At 43.1% G+C, this 16560-nt stretch overlaps 1 protein-coding gene across 3 annotated transcripts in view; it reads right to left on the minus strand.

Annotated features, from left to right (window-relative positions):
* The window catches only part of HOMER2 (homer scaffold protein 2), a 53361-nt gene that overhangs the window by 14766 nt on the left and 22035 nt on the right, over positions 1-16560 (minus strand). For all 3 annotated transcript variants that reach the window (XM_053954782.1, XM_053954783.1, XM_053954784.1), the window contains exons 2-3: positions 15869-16025; positions 134-265 (exon numbers count right to left, since the gene is read on the minus strand). In XM_053954782.1, coding sequence (XP_053810757.1) covers positions 134-265; positions 15869-16025 — 289 coding nt within the window. The remainder of the gene's footprint in view (positions 1-133; positions 266-15868; positions 16026-16560) is intronic.

The following is a 16560-nucleotide window of genomic DNA, read 5'->3' on the forward strand; positions in this document are numbered from 1 at the left end:
AATTCTGGTGATTCCAGAGATGAGGACCTGCAGTGCTGAGGAGGACCTGCAGTAACACACAGGTTGGAGATGTGCTGCTCTGCACTAACAAGAAGCAAGACAGCCCTTGCAGCCGCCCAGTGAGCCCTGTTACCTTTGTCAGCTGCTGCTCGGAGGGGAAGCCCAGCCCGAAGACGGTGTTGGCTCTGCTGTCTGCCCACTGCCCGAACTTCTGCGACGTTTTAGTGAAGGTCATGTTGGGGGTGATGGTGCTGTTTATGATCACCTGGTCACAGACAGAGCAAAAAATAAGAATTAAAACGTGCAAGTCACATCGGAAATGCATATCCTAGCAACGGTGTCATCCAAAGTAATTAGCAGGCTAAATTGGGAAATTGCTGTGTTCAGAAGATTTTTTTTTTTTCCAAAATAAAACAGTTGTTTTCTTGTCTTAATTCTTGCAGGAGTTCTGATGCTTTGTCTTGTTTTTCAAAGTACCATCAGAGCCCTGCAGTTAAACGTGGTTGCAGGAATGTCACTGAACTCAAAGCAGGGTCAGGAGGCACAAAACTACCCTGGCAGAAATGCAGATGCAAAATCCTTTTTTGCATTCGGAAGCCCTACAGCCACTGCCCCAACAGGTACCTGCTTGAGGCCTCCAAGCAGGGCATCCACAAGTAACACCTGAACTCAGACCTGAAGGGCAGAGAGATATTTCTGCATATTTCCATCTGTCCTCAGGCCTCCACAAGTAGGATGCCAGAGACATATCAGAAGTTTCAAGCAAAGCCAGATAATAAAAAACAAGACAAGGAGAAGCTGATGGCTTAACAGGGAGTTTAACTTGGGAGGGGTGGTGAAGCACATCACCAGCAATGCATATGCAGTATCAAATTTGGGCCCTGGAACAAATACATTTTAACTAATATCTGCTTCATCACCAGCAACCCTGAAAGCCACAGTGGTTCTTGTAATTAAAGAAACAGCCAACAAGAGGAAGGCTCGTGGATGAAGTCTCTGAGGAACTTAGTGGAGCAAATACAAAATGTAATCTTGCTAAGAAGAATTAGGTATATGTCAGTTCATTATCAAAAATCAACTTTATTTTCAAGATACATCATTATATTAGTCTAGCGACTTCTTCCCCTGGAAATTAATTCACGTACAATGTTCTTTCTGCTAGCAGAACAAGGGCTTTCTTTAGTAATGCGTACCATCATTTCCAAAATGCAAATTATGCAGTAATTAAGCCCAATCTGTGGGACAGTTTAATTAACATGATCAGGAAGTATCCTGGCAACATCATTTACTATGTATTCCAAGCAGTTTTCTCCTAAGCTATCATTTACATTTAGCAAAGAGTGTGAATTAAATTTACCAGAGGAAGATCCTTACTTGCTGCCATCCCCTCCCTGACTTTGGACCACTGCGTTGACACTTTCATTTGCTTTCTTAAAAATTACTCAACTTATTTCCCTCCTTTTGCATCATCACTTTCAAACAAACTTACGATTTTCTGCCATTCCCCACCACTGGAAGTTCTACCAGAAGGATAAAGACAGAGGGGTGCCAGGTGAGTGGTACCCCTGAAACTGTCCTTTGCATGGGAACAAACAGGGCAAGAAAGGGGAGAGGTGACCCTGCAACCAGCACAGGTCAACATCAACACTGTGCAGACAACACAGAAGTTGTGGCTGCTCCATCCCTGGGGCGCTCAAGGCCAGGTTGGATGGGGCTCTGAGCAGCCTGGTCTGGTGGAAGGTGTCCTGCCCATGGCAGGGGGCTGGAACTGGGTGGTCCTTGAGGTCCCTTCCAACCTAAACCACTCTGTGATCAGTTCTCAGGGTCACCACATCTCCTTGAGTGGCCAGTGCACAGGCAGAGGTATGAGCAAAGCTGCCCAGATTTGTTCTCCTACAGCTACGTCGTGCCATAGGAACAGACAACATAAAATCTAAATGTCATTTCAGTAATGTAAATTAAAAGAAAATCAGAGATTTTACGTAGGGGTTTGACAACGCAAAGGGACTGTGATAATACAAGGATTGCATGGAGAGTCAAAAGAACAGGAGGAAAAGCTACCACCAACCCCAAAATTCAGGGTGTTTTCCAGAAACTTTAAAGAAAGTGCTATATGTATATTTCTGCTTTAAAAAAATCTTACATCAGACAGATGAACCACTTACAAACGTCTAGCTTCTCAAGTTACAGAATTTATTTTAAAGACTATAAAATTCCCAGAAATTTCAAGTCAGAGAAAGTATTATTTCAGTCCTGCTGTGCCTATCAACTTAGACATCTGGGGGAAAAAAAATAATAAGGTGACCAGTTTGATTGAAAGGCAAAAACTTCACTCACTGATAGGTGACCCTGAGAAGAATAAAATTCCTCCACACCTCCTACAAGAATCATTGAGAAAATATAAACATATTAAAAAACCACACTAAAGTTATCTTTTACAACACAGTTCAATATTATGAGACATGATAAAAGGAATAATGAAGGCTGCAAACTGTAAACCAAGGAACTCCTTATTGAGCAATGAAATGCACTACATTAGCTGAGCACGTCAGAAGTTAATTTTTTTCTATGGCCAGTGGAGAATCCAAGGAAAGGTTGTGGTGAACACACACCTCTGAGAAACTGACAGTTCATCTGTTAAATTTATAATAAGCTGCTATTAGTGAAACTGCCTGGAAGCTGTCTCTACCTTTCCCTTTAAATCCTCCTCTGTCAGTCAGGAACTCCAGAAATGCTGCATTCCTACAGAGAAGTGAAAACCTAAGCAGAAGCCTAGGAGATTAAATCAGAGCTCATGTTTCTGTGAGCTCAGAGGAGATGGATGCTGTGGCTACATCGTGCTTATTCACCTGCTCCTCCTGCCCATCCTCACCCCATCTGTACATTCACTTCCCCAGCTCTGGCCATGGTTTCAGAGCAGTGACACTCCTCTGGCAAGGGAACAATCACGTTGGCTGTGTTTAGAGAAAGAAAGGGTGCTGTGATTTCAAAGAACAATGAACACTGAGGCTTGCAGGTGCCCCTGCCAGGTAACCCAGCTTGTCCCCACTCCCGTGGCGGGGTCACCCTCGGCTCTTTGGGACCAGAAGTAGAGTGCTCCCCACCACTCCTCCATCCTCTGGGCAGATGGTCTCAGCTGGGGCAGGAGGCAGGGGGAAGCATTTGTGCCCACCACAATGGGAAAGGTCAAATAAACTGGGAAATTTTTCTTCTTTTTTTTTTTTTTTTTTTTTTTTTTTGTGAAAGTATGAGCCAGAATTTTCAAATTTCAAAACAAGGAGAGAAGTAAAAGGGTACTATTTTGCTGCAGGCAGGATGAGCCACCAGGCTCTTTTCCATCCCTACCTGCAATCCAGCATGATAATTCTATAAGAAAAGGCCACTCATCAATTCAAATGAGACCTTATGAAATACTTTGCATTTGGTCCTCATTTGTATAATATACACACAGTGAAATTCCAGCTGCACCATAAAATGGAATAAACTTGTGGACTTTCATCCAGGATAATGGATTCAGAAGACAAACTACTCTCTAATCAAATGCAATCAATCCCTGAAGTGGTTAAAGAGTTCTCTCTAAAGAGAAAGAGAAGCATAATATAATAAGCACCTTACAGAATAATAAACTCATTCATCATCCTCAGTCGTCTACATGTTTTTTAAAAAAATCTGCCTTTGCACTCACCTACATGCAAATGTATCAGATGGCAAACATTCCTGATACACCTGCATGAGCCAAGCAAGATCTTGTACTAATTTCACTTCCTTTGGGAGAAAATCAAACCTGAGATCTAAATTTTTATCTGAAGATGACACAGAAGCACGTTCACAGCACAAGGTAGCCCTACCTTACCCAGAAATGACTCCAGACATATAGGAACGCACTGGGTACATTCATCAGATAAAAGTGAATGCAAATAGGCTGGTGTAGAACAAAACATCCAGCGGCTGGAACACACCCATCCTGCTGCCTTCCCACGGAGAGAAACTGCCAAATAAATCAAAAAGGAAGAGGTCACAAGACGACCTGAGTGCGTAGAAGGAGAAAAACGTGCTGGCAGCTCCTGCTGCTCACAATGTCTGAGCAGAGCCCACAAATTGAGCTGCTGCTCCTTTTAGGGCGACACTTGCAGAACCTGAAGGGCTCCACTCGCGCACACCCCACGCCACGACAGTGCACCGAGGGGGAAAAGCCGATGTGGCTCCTGGAAATGCACTTGCCCAAGCTGCTGCCTCTGTTAGCACAGGGCGAGCAGGCACGCTGGCAGCTGGAGCAGCACTCGGCGCTCGCCGGCTCGGCCCCAGCACACCCCGATGCCATCAGCCTCGCCAGCTTCACAGGGAGCAGAGCAGCGACTGCACAGGGCATCTGGCAGAGCCACTGGCGCTGCCCCGAGGAGGAGGAGGAGGATGAACACGCCGGCAGGAATCCGCCAGGACATGCACCCAAGGGGTGATGAGCCATGTCAGCCAGCCCTGCCGCCAGCTTCTCTGCCTAGGAAAAGACTGGAATAACAGCTATGAAATAGCTAATCAATGTACTGGCCAATGTATTTTCTAACTGTGTTAAATTAAATCAGAAAAGGACACCTTATTCTTGGACAAGAGTGCCAGATAAGGAATGATTCTGGAATTTCCCCTTTAAATACACATCACCTGTTACTCTGAAATAACCACACCTCCAGAAAAGCCCCAAGGCTCCAAGCCATAAGATCTGCTCTTTAAGACGATACTAAAACTTCCCCATTTCGTTTTCACACCTCTGAATATGTGCTTCCAGTTTGCAGCCCTTGTGAAATTTAATTTCCTCAACCCACCAGGCTGCTAATCTTCAGTAAAGATGTATCCCAGTCTAAAAACAGAATTGCAGAAGGAAAGAAGCTGCTAATCCTCTGGCCATAGCTATCACAGGCTCAGCAGGTTCTTCCAGCTCATCAAGTCGACATGAATCAGAAGGGCTTGAGACACAGGATGTGAAGATGAGGAGTCAGAGGTGGATTTACAGACAAATTCTTCCTTTATCCCAAATATTCAGCAACACTTCTGTGGAATTAGCCCACCTACATTTCCATGATCTGTATTATCCTTTACACTATCTACCATACTTCCTACCTCTGCCTCTAGACAGAATGTAACACTTTTCACCAGGATGTCACTGGTGATAAACATCTCATTTCTAGTCCTAGAAAGCTAGTGCCTACACACACATTGTTAATCAAGACTGTGGTAATAACGAGAAAAAAGAGAGTCCCTTGCTGACACCACCAAGCTGAGTGAAGCCAGGGAAGCACAAAGACACACAAAACCAAAAACAGCAATGGCACTTGTTGTAGCTTTGCTTTATCTGCTGCACCTGACACCTACATGGCACTTTTCCTGGGACAGGCTGAGGGTATGGAATAACTGGGAGCACTGTGAGTGTACATGAAGAAGAGCACTGAGTTTCTCCACTTTGCTCTTCCTCCCGCTCCACTCTGCCAGGGGGGGCACGAGGAGGAACTGAGCACAGAGCAGGCACAGCTGGCAGGAGCCACGACCAGGCTCTTGCTCTGGTTACCCTTCCCTTAGCCCTACACTGCAGGGAGCCTGGCCTGCTGCTGCTTTTCAAGAATTTCTGTTCTACACACTTAACCAGGACAGCAGCTATTTCTGTTCTACACAGGACTGCAGCTATTTCACCCATCACTGGACTCCAAGATCATCCACTGCCACACCAGGTGCTCCTGCTGGAGGTGGGAGTGGAAGAGGAACCACAAAAGTTCCTGTGAAGAGGGAGACACCAGGACATCCTGCAAGACACACAGGACTTGCTGCAGCTCTTGGTATTTGCCTCCCACCCTGAGCTCCCTCTGCAGAGACTCCTTGCATGGGTAAAGCTTCTCATGTGCTGCTGCTGCTTGTTTTATGGGGAAAAGGGTCATTTCCACAGTTGCACATAGTGCTTTTTTTCTCTTAAATTGCCTTGCATCCCGAGGATAATTCCATTAATTATGAGGTTCATTTTTAACCCCACAACCCAACAAATCAAAAAAATCCCATACAATTCTTGTCCTTATTCATAAACAGAGATGTAAAAATAACCCCCCCAATAAAAAGACTAATAACTGTTTTTCCTCTGACAAAATACCTCTGTTGCAAAGTCCCCACTAAGAACCTGTCTAAATGCAACAAACGTGGGTTCATGATTGTGTGACTTCTATTAAGTAAATCTCCTGCTACACCTACTCCATTGCTCTCTTTTTCTTCCCAAGGTAATTAACATCTCTGCAGAGTTGGCTTCCCACCTCCTCCATCCAGTCTAAATCTCTAAAATCTCCTATTTTTGCTTTGACATCTGACTAGAATTTTTTTTCCTTTTAGGCACAGCACACACATCCACCCACCCACAGGATTCAAAGCACCAGCAGCTGTTTCATGAAGAAAATCTACAGCAAGGGGTTTTAAACCCTCTGGAACAAATTGTTACCCAGGAATTTCATGCAACAATTTACAAAATATATAAAGCAAGATGCTTGCATATTATTTTCATATGAGAAATAAGATTCCTAACTTATCAGAAAAAGGGAAAAGGATGCAGTGGAGACTGTTTTTTTTTTTCCTGGTGACTAATATTGGGGTGAGGGAGAAGGCTGCTTTGACTACAATTATAAAAAATCATAAAACTTCCCATAGACATGTCATATTTATATTTTGGAAGATTTAATAAAAGCATATCATCTTTGTGTGCAGTATAACCACATCCCTAAGATAATTATTTAAGCACTGATCATCATCTGCATTTTTCAAGTTTATGACAACAGCCTCACTTAAGCCTGAAGGTCCCTTTTGAAAGGCAGGACTGGCACACCCACACAGCATCATTAAAGACTCCTCTGCTCTTTAACAACCTACACACCCTGGGAGTGGTCAGCAATAGGATAGTTTAGTTCCTGTTCAAAATTCGGAAAAGCTGTCCCTTGGCATGAGCAACGGCCATGATGGACAGGTACATTATTTTTAGGAGGTAACAGGATGTCCAGGTTTCTTTACAAAGCTATTATATGGTCTCAAAGACCTCTTGGCACGTTCATGTCCTCCACATCACACTTGAGTCTGGTGATCAGAAACCACTCGGAGTGGGCCAGTTACTGAAACAGTAGTTTTGGCACAGGTTTTCTGAGTAATTTTACAGAGGGGTTTTAAAAAGGAGAAATCTACCCAGACCAAAGTTTCCCTACTTGCTGGTAAGTTGTGCAGCAAGAGATCCTTAGCACAGATTTGCATCTTTTCTTTTTAGTGAGTAACAAATTTCATTTCTGGAAAGGTCTTTGCAATCTCCTGGATTCAGCTGTGTGTGGTCTTTCCAGAGCCAGTGACACACACACACAATACACATATCAAGCAGAAAAATGAGCCAGATAGGAACAAACAGTGGCAGATGTGCTTCTGCTCTTCTGTCAAGGATACAGCTGTTGACAGCACTCTGGCACGTTTTCTCCTAAGCTTACTAACCAGCTTCTGAAGGATTTACTTCCAGAACTTAATCCAGGAAATGAACTGAGAATTTTTCACATTTCAAAGTTAATAACTTGGGAAGAGATTAATATAGAAATGTTTAAGTGGTATGAGTTCTACGGCTCTGGACTTTAATTTTTTTCTAAACCAGAACACAACCTCAGGAGATGATAGTGATTTCAGGTTGATTCAATCTCAAGTGACCCACCAAATTTTCTGGCATTTACTTTGCTCCCTTCCTCAGCTTTTGACAAGCTCACTTTTTCATCTGGAGTTCTAGGTCTTTTTTTGTGCAAACGTTTTTAACTTTTCCTTCTATTCTTGGCTCATCTCCACCAGTATTACTAGTTCTGAAATTCCTATTGCAGCTAAGCCCTAACCATTTTTTCTCATCCTCTGAATACTCAAAGACCTGTTCACACAAGTGCACCCAATATAACCAGCTCAAGCTATTCAAACCTGTCTTAGCAACTGTTGGACAATTCTCCTGCAGACTCAACTCCAGGCAATGTCCTTTCCTCCCAGTTATTAAATCCTGCACCTCCCCTCAGCCTGAATTTCTGAATACTTGATATCACCTTAAGCAAACAAAAGATGATGCAAGTTAATTGTCTCATCCTTGGCTGACAGCTCTGCTTCTCCTTTCTGTATTTCTCCCTCACCAAATTACAAAGAAAACGTTCTCAAATTTTAATGTTCAGAGAGAAACCAAAACTCAAGCAGATTTAATCAAGCCAAGTACACCCCTAGCACTGACACCAGAAATATTTTCAGTCTCCATCAGAGACTGTTGTTTTCCTTAATTTCATTCACTCTTACATCAAAGATGTCTTTGAGAGGATTATGAAGGTGTGGTCTGTGGAGCAGAAGGATCCAGCACACACCTCCATGTGCCCACCTCAGATACTGATCCTCATGTTAAAATGTCCATTTCCTTTCCTACTTGAGTCTGTACTACTCCAGCTTTCCCTAACCCAAACATTCCCAGTTGTCTTTGAATCTCCACAGGACCCTTTGGAGCAGGACACTCGGGGCACAGCCCACACCCCATGCAGACCCTCCTGCCTTGCCCCCCAGGGCTGCTGCTGCCCCAGCACTGCCCCCAGCTTGCCCCAGAGAAGCAACCCCTGCCCAGGAGGCATCAGCATCACCCACTGATGGCAATTCCTCCTTAAATTGAGAATTCTCTCTGAATCATCCCAACTGAGGCCAAAAAAAACCCTGGAAATTGCATAATCACAACTCTAACACTTTTAAATGAAATCGGAAAATAGCTATTAAAAATATTAATTATTTACTGCGAGTTGTTTCACTGTCTGAGTGAAAGACACTTCCAGTGTAGGTTAGGCTGGTGGGCTTTGCCTCAGGCCAGGAAAGATGTTCTGCTCTCAGTGTGCTCATTGTACAAAAAGAAGGAGAATGTCTCTACAGAAGGAGCAGCTGCTTCTCAGAGAGCAGTTCAATCCAGCTTCATCAGTTACAAAACAACATGACCAAAAGGCACCACAAACAGCAGCTTGAGATTCCTCAAGCATCTTTTACAAAGTCTTTTGTTTAGCACTACTGGTATCAGAACATGTCTCCAGCAGATGAGCATCATTCTCCAGCAAGGCCTGGGAAATCTGAACCAGGAAAAGTACAAAACACACCTGGTGAGACCGATGAAATGACAACAAATTATTTCAAAGGCTTTAATTTAGATTAACAGTATATACACACTGATACTATTGCAGTTGTTCTGTCTCAAGAGAATTTATCTATCCTATTCTTATATATTCTATTTGGGGTGGTCCTGTGCAGAGCCAAGAGTTGGAATTGATAAACCTTGTGGATCCTTTCTAACACAGGATATTTTATGATTCTGTGATTACATAATGTATATAGGAAATCATAAACCCACAACTAATGTTTTTACTTAATATTCTTCTCAGTAGCACAAAAGCAATGAGATGTTTATTGTAACATGCACAAAAACTGCGCGCTGGAAGACAGGACTATGCACTAAAATTGCATTTTATACCATATATTGAGTATAATTTTTATATAGGGCATTAATTAGTTCCATCTGTTGACTCTGATAACATCTACAGTGCTTAAATTCTCCTTGAAATTAGCCCAATAGTTCACGAAATAACACACTATGAAAAAGAGGGGATGAAGGCCATCCAATACGCTTAAATTTCTGTATTACAGTAATCAGCCAGACCAGTATTGGAAATCTTCTTTTACAACATATGGACAAGAAGGCACAAATACTGGGTCAGTGAAATCAGACCTTCAGAGGTCAAAACCTGGACTCCTTTGCACTGGTTTGCCCTAATGCAGTGCCACTCTTAAGCAATGTCACACGCTGCCTTTTGAGGAAAGGTCATCAGAGTGTCACATGCTGCCTTTAGATGAAAGGTCCTTTCCATGTTGGTTCTCAGTGTCAGACATTTAAGTAATACTGAGCCCATAATCCTCCCCCCTCCCCAATCCAGGTTTTATGGCTGGCATGCTTTCTGGGACCACCTGAAAAGATTTCCCACCCAGCCTGGAAGAAACTGGAGGACAAAAACGGCATGGCAGAAGCAGTTCTAGGAAAAAAAAAAAAAAAAAAAAAAGAAATCTCTGTCTCAGTTATCCATTGGTGAAAAAAAAATCTTTGAGAAGATGGAATAAAAAATATTTTATTTTAATCAGATTTTACTAGTAGGGACTCTCTGGAAATCATAGTCCTGCCAGTGCTGCAGTCAGCAAAATAATTTTCAGGGTGAGGAGTGGGACCTCTTGGCATTTGAGCAGGCAAAGGGCAGCTGGCTGGGACTCCAGCAGCACCACACTCCTCTGGGCTACAGCACATGGCACTCCTGACAAGCAAGGGCCATAAATAAAACTAGGGCAGGCAAAACTAGGAATCAAAGAATCTCCCTGCCTTTGACAAAACACACACAAATACCCTCACCCACACCTTTCAAAATCATAGCATTTTAGCATTTACCTATAGACATTATAAGAAAAGCCAACACATCACTTTGTAAGGTCATTTTTCATTTACTTTTACACCCCTTTATTGTTGGCTACCCAAGGCTGTAAAACATCCTCTGTAGTTCCACTACAAAACTATTAAACCTGAAAAATCAGGTAGTTAAAAAACATAGGTATTTAAGAAAAGGTAGGCATTAAAAAAAAAAAAAAACAAAACCACCCTATATCACTGCACTTAATTCATCAGGTTCGAGTCTGGTGAGCACACACTGACACTCTGAATGCCAAGTGAGAAGCCAATATTTTGATTGTTGCTGCCACACATTATCACAAATCATACCCATGAGGTCCTAGAGGCAGAGTTAAATGCTGCCACACCAACGCAGACCCCTGGTGAGGTACACACTGCCAGAAGCCTTTTATAATTCAGTGCCAAAAATTTTGTAATATATAAATAACTTGGTAGGTTTTTTTCCTGTGAAAGAGTTGCTATTGGTTTAATGGCTGAATTTACGTCAATGGAAGAAAAAAAAAAGAATGAAAATATCTAGTCAGATAAAGGAATTTCATCTGTGGTACCATACCCTGTAATTGTTTTCCTTTGAAAGAAAAGATTCTGAAATCTAAGAGTCACCTTTTGGCAAAATACTCTAGGATATTTTTAACAACTATGCCTTAAAATAATTCCTTTTCCATGGGCAAAGAAAAATATCTGTTTTGAGCCTCTGAACACATCACTGGAAGAACTCAATTTCCTCTTTGTGTGCTGAGGACACCTGCCTCCAGTCGTGACAAGAAAAGTGTGGTTATAAAGAGGTGGGCAGCTATTAAATTAGGTAGCAATTAGTTCCCTGGGACAGGAACTGAGAAAGCCAGGAATACATCAACTATTAGCAGATTTACATATCAGCCCTTCTTACCTCCCTAAATATCTGCTGCCACAGGCTGCTGGGGCTGTGTCCCTGCCAGCTTCATTGTCCTCTGTAAATCACACTGTCCCCTGCATAGACACCACTCGATCAAAGAGCTTCATCACACCATATCATGTACTCTATTCACTTTGGGGGACACTGTGTGAATACTGATTGGCAAAATTTGGCCCATATTCTTATTCTTACTAATTGCAATTTACTTCAGAAACAGACCCACTGATTTTGCTTTCCCAGCACAGCAATTTTTCTGGTTCTCCCTTCAATACTTTCACACACTTATGCCCAACTTAGCTGCTGATCTCCAATATTTGAGGTAATTATCAGGTAATAAACTCTTAAATGAACTAGTAACTGGGAATGAGTGTCAGCTGACTGGTTTTTTTCCTCTGAAACACAGTCTTTACTTCTTTATCATGTATTTTCCACAATGACTCTTGCAATGCAGTCATTTTGTAAAGCCTGATTTTAATTTTTTTCTAGTCATCTGTTTAATCATCTCTCAGAGACAACTGGGGACTGGCATCTGCGATGACTCTTGCTGCGTCACTTTTCTTTGCTGCTGCCAGCTCAGTATGTCTCACTATGCACTTTATTGCTGGCTATTAATTTTTAAGCTAGCTTTATGTTCCTTATTAACAGCTCATTTCTCAAAAGAGAAAAATGATGTTGTTGCAATCCCAAGTTTTATAGAAATACAACACGAACATCTGAAAAGAGGGCAGAGGCTTGTTTCTGAGGGATTATATTTCCATCCCAAATTCCTTTCCCTCTTCTCTATACTGTTTGGATAACACATAATTTCAGTTTATAAAAAATAAATAAACCCACCAAACCAGGGTACTATCATGCATTATTCTTGAGGATGACAGAGGCTATTGGTCTGCATAATTTTCATACTGTCAAACTTCCTTTTTGCCTCCAAAAGGCAAGCCAATGTAGGCCACTTTTAATGAGGAGCCCTGTGTGTGGCTTTCCCCACACACTGCACAGCAATTGGGCACTTACAAGTTCACGTTCTCCCTGCATCATTACCATATTTTGTCTTCTTTCAATAGGGTTGACTTTTGTCCACAACACTGGGCACCTTCATATGGTGAAGTCTCTTGGCTGCCTCATTAACTCTGAATCAGTGTGTGCCCTTGCATTTTACTGTATCATTTCCTCCAGCATTCATTATGCTGCAGCTAGCCTCTAGCTAGAAACTTCTTAAAATGTGATGAAATTACTTGCTTAACAACATACAAGTCAATTATAAGGCAATTAGAAGATATACTAATCTATTCCCTTGTTTGGTCATGGCATCTTGGTTAAGATCATGCAGTGCATTCTCATATGGCATCTGTGAAATCTTCTGCTATAAATTGTAGGCTCCTGTCCACAGCACCTGTTTTTCTGTGAAAGACACAGGAATTAGAAGAGCTGCTGTCTTTAGCTTTGCAAAAACGAGGAATTAAAGTGGTACAAGCTGTTTTGAATCTAGGCTTGCCTCTCTGCAGTGCTTCATTCAGGTATTTTAATGGGTTTTTATAGGGGTGGGAGAATTCCAAAGAAACCTGGCACCTGCAGGCATATGCTGTCTCCTGGCTGGCCTGCATATTGGACTCCTGAGTACTCCTCTGCAAGGGAAGAGTTAAGCTCCCTAGACTTTCCTCTGCTTCCTATCTTTACCCTAGTCTCTTTCTATTCCATTTTTCTCACCATCCCATGTGCAGCATCCAGACTCTCCTATCCTTCCCCAAGGGGTCAGGCAAAGGCAGTGTTGCACTGAACTGGGCAGCAGAGCCAGGCAGCTCCTCTGCCAGCCAGGCTCACCAACTGAGTTACCAATAAATATTGGTACTTTAAACACATGGGCTCAGCAGTTCCCTTAATCCACACCTTAAGCCCACTGCTAAATCCTTCTGTGCCCCTCTGCCCTGCACCCCGGGTGTGTGGGGACAAGGAGGAGATAGGGACAGGCTGCACCTGCTGGGAGAAGAGAGGATGGGACTGAAGGACAGGGCACTGTGGAGGGTCTGGACCTTTGAGGACAGCAGCAGCTGCCTGAGGAAGCCACTCCTGCAGGATGACAGCCCATCAGGTCAGTGCTGCATCAGGAGGGAAGAACTCTTTGGGGTGACACTGCACAGCCTGCCCCGTGCTCTGCCACAGCAGCTCCAAGCTCCTCCACACACAGGCAATTCAACACTGCCCAGGGTGACATGCTGAATGCTACAAGTAAAATCAAGCTTATGCAACCAGGTGATGACCAATATGTAAGTGAAGTACTCTGTATTCTTGATCACTTCAAAATATTTTTATCATTAGTATGTAATGTCAGCATAAGGTAAGAAAAAGAACCCCAAATTAATCCAACATCTTGGACAAGTTGGATTTAACTGAAATTTCTCTGCAAGCCAATATGAATCATGGATGTTTGTCTAAAATAAACTGTTAGATCAGCCCCTTTGCAGAGCAGACAAGGATGGAGAGTTGTAAGAGATGCACATCACTGCCTTCCTTCTAGGCCCAAGTCCCTTCATTTACTTGAGTTTCAGCTTTTTTGTCCTTAAAGCAGACATAACTTATGCCCACAGTGATGCTGTCACATTAATCCATCTGGTATTTGCCAACACATGGAAGATTATTCTAATGAGAAGTACAGAAAGCAGGACACCATCATCTGAAGCTGTCTATATTCTTCTTTACAGTTCTACCCAATTTCATTTTTGCCTGGAAAAGTAGGTCAAAGCACTAAACAACAGTTGTTTGAAGGGGAAAATGCAACTTTTAACTTCTTTTGGCATAAACACCAGGGTTTTTTCCCCAATTAGCACTCTTAAAATGGACAGGCAGGGTCACGGGACTCTCCATAAGGTGAGCAATGAAGGTAACATCTATTCTTGACCTGTTCCTTAATCAGCAAAGATTCAATACAAGAGGAATAATTTATGTGGCCAGCAATTGATTCTTGCTTGGGAAGCCCCAGGGGAGAATTCTAATCATGGCAAGCTCACCTTCCTCTGGGACACGTTAAAACAGGGGAAGGGGAGGGGGGGAATGTTCCTTCTGAGTGTCTTTTGAGCAGGGGACAAAGCAAAGCTGGGGTGCTCAGCTTGTTCTCTGCACTCACTTTGCAGTTCTGGGCAGGACCTCTGGCTGTGGCCATATGCTGCCCCTGCAGCTCCCCCACCACATCCAGTAATTACTTTGTTTTCATTAATTGGTCTTAATGCATGCATGCACACCCACAAATCAAGTGAGCCGCTGCTGTGAGTGCAGCAGTTTTGGCTTGGAAATTGCACTTGCCTGGCCTTGTAAAGCCACCAGCCCCCAGCAGCAGCCTCAGCACAAGCAAATCTGGGGGGCTCAGCTTCCCCCAGCAGGTCCCAGGGGCTGTGTGTACCAGCTGCAAACTGCAACATTCCTGGGAATAAACTCACTGGCACAAACAGCTTCGTGATGGGGAGATATTAATGCTGTACTGGTGTCAATGAAACATTACCATCAATTAAAGCAGGCAGTAGGGCAGATTTATAAGCCAATATGTAACCAAATATAGCACAGGATATGTTTGGAAAAACAAGTATGTGAAATAGGCATGACAAATAGAAAAGCTTTATTAAGGGATGATTTCTGTGATCTCTATCTCCCACAACAGTGATATTTTAACATCCTTATCCAAACAGGAACACAGATAAAAAGGCTGTAAACTCATCTTGTTACCCTGTGGTTTGTGCTCTGACAGAAATGACCAATGATTTTTGTACATGAGCAAAATGTTTTCATTTATAGCTCTGATTGGGATCTGCTAGGCAAAGTTGTCACCCATCAAGTGACTTTGGAGGGACTAATCAGAGGGATAAATGTAGTTTGCAATAAAAACAGTTGTCTGAACAACCTATTCAGACCAACTGATTTGGATTCTTACAGCAAATACTTGAGCATACTCTCTGGTAATGCAAAACAAATTAACAAAAAAGGTTGGGGGAAGAGCCTTAATGCCTAACTTGTCACCTAAAGCTGATGAACTCCAGTGTGAAAGCTTAAGAAAATTAAGTACAAAACTGTAAATAGTTCAGCCAGGCAAAAGCGAAAATGCAGCTGCCATTTATATTAAAACCTATAGTCTGCATGTATCTGTCTCCTTGTGCCTTTTAAAAATAACGTTTTTATCACCAAAAAGGCCTCAGTCTTATCTACCCTGATATAGGTGGCTGTTTCAGATACCATGCTACTGACTCAATTTGGACACAAAGTTCTCGGCTCACTTATCATGAAGTCAAACTCATCAGAGATAAAATCAGCTAAAGCTGGGCAAAATCACTTTTAGGGTGCCCTGTGTTTTTCCAATTATCACTACAAGTGTCTCCTTGATGGATGATATAAAAAATGGAGCATTTACAACATTTTAATGCAGCCCCTGTGTGTGCTCAGCCAGGGCTGACAGTCGCAGAGCTCTCCCCCAGACACGCGCCGGGTGCCCCCGCTCCTACCTTGGCTCCATCCACACTGATAATCCGATAGCTGTTTCTCGTGCTGTCATAGAAGTAGGAAACAGTTACAGCCTGCTTGCTTGCAGGAACCCAGTTCTTCTTCGTGCTGGGGTCGATTTGGAAGACATGGGCTCTGGTGGTGAAGATGGGCTGTTCTCTGGAATAGGGAGGGACAGGAGAAATGGATGCATGAGTCTGCGGAAGGTGAAATGTCCCAGCAGCCCAGCCCTGAGCAGGCACGTTGAAAGCACAAGGCAGAGAGCACCTGGCAATCCCCCAAAAGAAAAGACAGAGCAGTGACACTGCCCAGCCCCACTCCAGCATTGAGTACCTTTCCTTGGCATCACTAAGTGACACTCAGCACCCTCAAGTTACTGCCATAGCCCAAGAAACAACTGGCATTTTTCTCCCCGTGCTAAACTACCTCAGTGCCCATCTATTCCTCAAAGTATTTATTTCCAGGAACGGACATTCACACGCATTCTTTCTTTCTTTCCCTATCCACATATTTTGCCAAAAGCAGCAAACCCCCACAGCTGGATTTCCTCCTGCTGACATTTCTGTGAACTGCTACCTACAGCCAGGGCTCCTCTGTGGGTGCACCAAGGACTCCAGTGACATACAGGCATGGTATAATTACTGAAATATTCATCTCTCCTCAGAATCCCACTGTTCTGTGGATGTGCATGAAA

The sequence above is a fragment of the Vidua chalybeata genome, chromosome 13 (genome assembly GCF_026979565.1).
Source record: "Vidua chalybeata isolate OUT-0048 chromosome 13, bVidCha1 merged haplotype, whole genome shotgun sequence".
Classification (NCBI taxonomy): Eukaryota; Metazoa; Chordata; class Aves; order Passeriformes; family Viduidae; genus Vidua; species Vidua chalybeata.